The sequence below is a fragment of the Parasteatoda tepidariorum genome, chromosome 10 (assembly GCF_043381705.1).
Source record: "Parasteatoda tepidariorum isolate YZ-2023 chromosome 10, CAS_Ptep_4.0, whole genome shotgun sequence".
Classification (NCBI taxonomy): domain Eukaryota; kingdom Metazoa; phylum Arthropoda; class Arachnida; order Araneae; family Theridiidae; genus Parasteatoda; species Parasteatoda tepidariorum.
Window position 1 is genome coordinate 53,089,677 of NC_092213.1, and position 903 is coordinate 53,090,579.

At 25.1% G+C, this 903-nt stretch overlaps 1 protein-coding gene across 1 annotated transcript in view; it reads right to left on the reverse strand.

Moving 5' to 3' along the window:
- Window positions 1–314, reverse strand: part of LOC107456152 (techylectin-5A) — an 11,823-nt gene extending 11,509 nt beyond the window's left edge. Inside the window, exon 1 of the mRNA XM_016073935.3 lies at window positions 165–314. Within this exon, the coding sequence (XP_015929421.1) occupies window positions 165–166 (2 nt within the window). The 5' untranslated portion in view covers window positions 167–314. The remainder of the gene's footprint in view (window positions 1–164) is intronic.
- Between the last annotated feature and the right edge of the window lie 589 nt (window positions 315–903).

Here is a 903-nt window from a genome sequence, read left to right on the forward strand (position 1 = left end):
GATCCATATATATATATATATATATATATATATATATATAAACATTATTATTATTGTTATTAAACTATGATACATATTATTGAACTATATCGATAGAAAAAGAAATTAACAAGCTAATTCGAACAGTTTTTAAAAACAAAATGAAAGATATAAATTATGCTTACATTTTCAAGTCTCTCTTTATTTATTGTCCAAGAAATACAAAAGCATCTGTTATAAATAGAATTTCCCTAGCAATTTTTAAACCCCGCGCATTGCGAGTTATCTTTCAAGTATATAATTTTCTACATTTCCAAAGATTAGAAGAAACAATAGTTCACTTATTACTTCCCAAACTGATATCTGATAAGCAATATTCTCATGAAAACAGTTATTTCAAGCTAAATTCATTAAAATTTTTAAAAAAAGTGAGTAATGACTAATGACATTCTGAGTAGTGCATAATGAGTAGTGAAAAGTGACTAATATTATAATTTCTAATTACGTAAAGACACGAAAAAAATACGTATATTTTAAGTAATAGAGATATATTTTGTGCAGTTCAGTTAATTCATTTAAATCATTGCCTCGTGCCTTACTTTAGCAACTTTTACTCTCTTATCTGTTAGAAAGTGATAAATATAGTGTTTAAAAATAATACTTAAGCTGAATTGATTGTGAAATCAACCTTATATAAACTTGCTTAAAAAAGAAAACAATTTTATTATTTACTTAGAAATTATTTTATTAAAAGAAAAAAGATATGAGAGACTGATAGATGCAAATTATTGCTACCTAACTTCATGCACTCCTTGTCCAAATTATTAGACGCACTATAAGATTCTAAGTAAAATCTTAATTATCAGGTGATACTATTCAGCAATATTGTTTTCACGTGGCTGAAACCAACTTGAATTTGCTTAC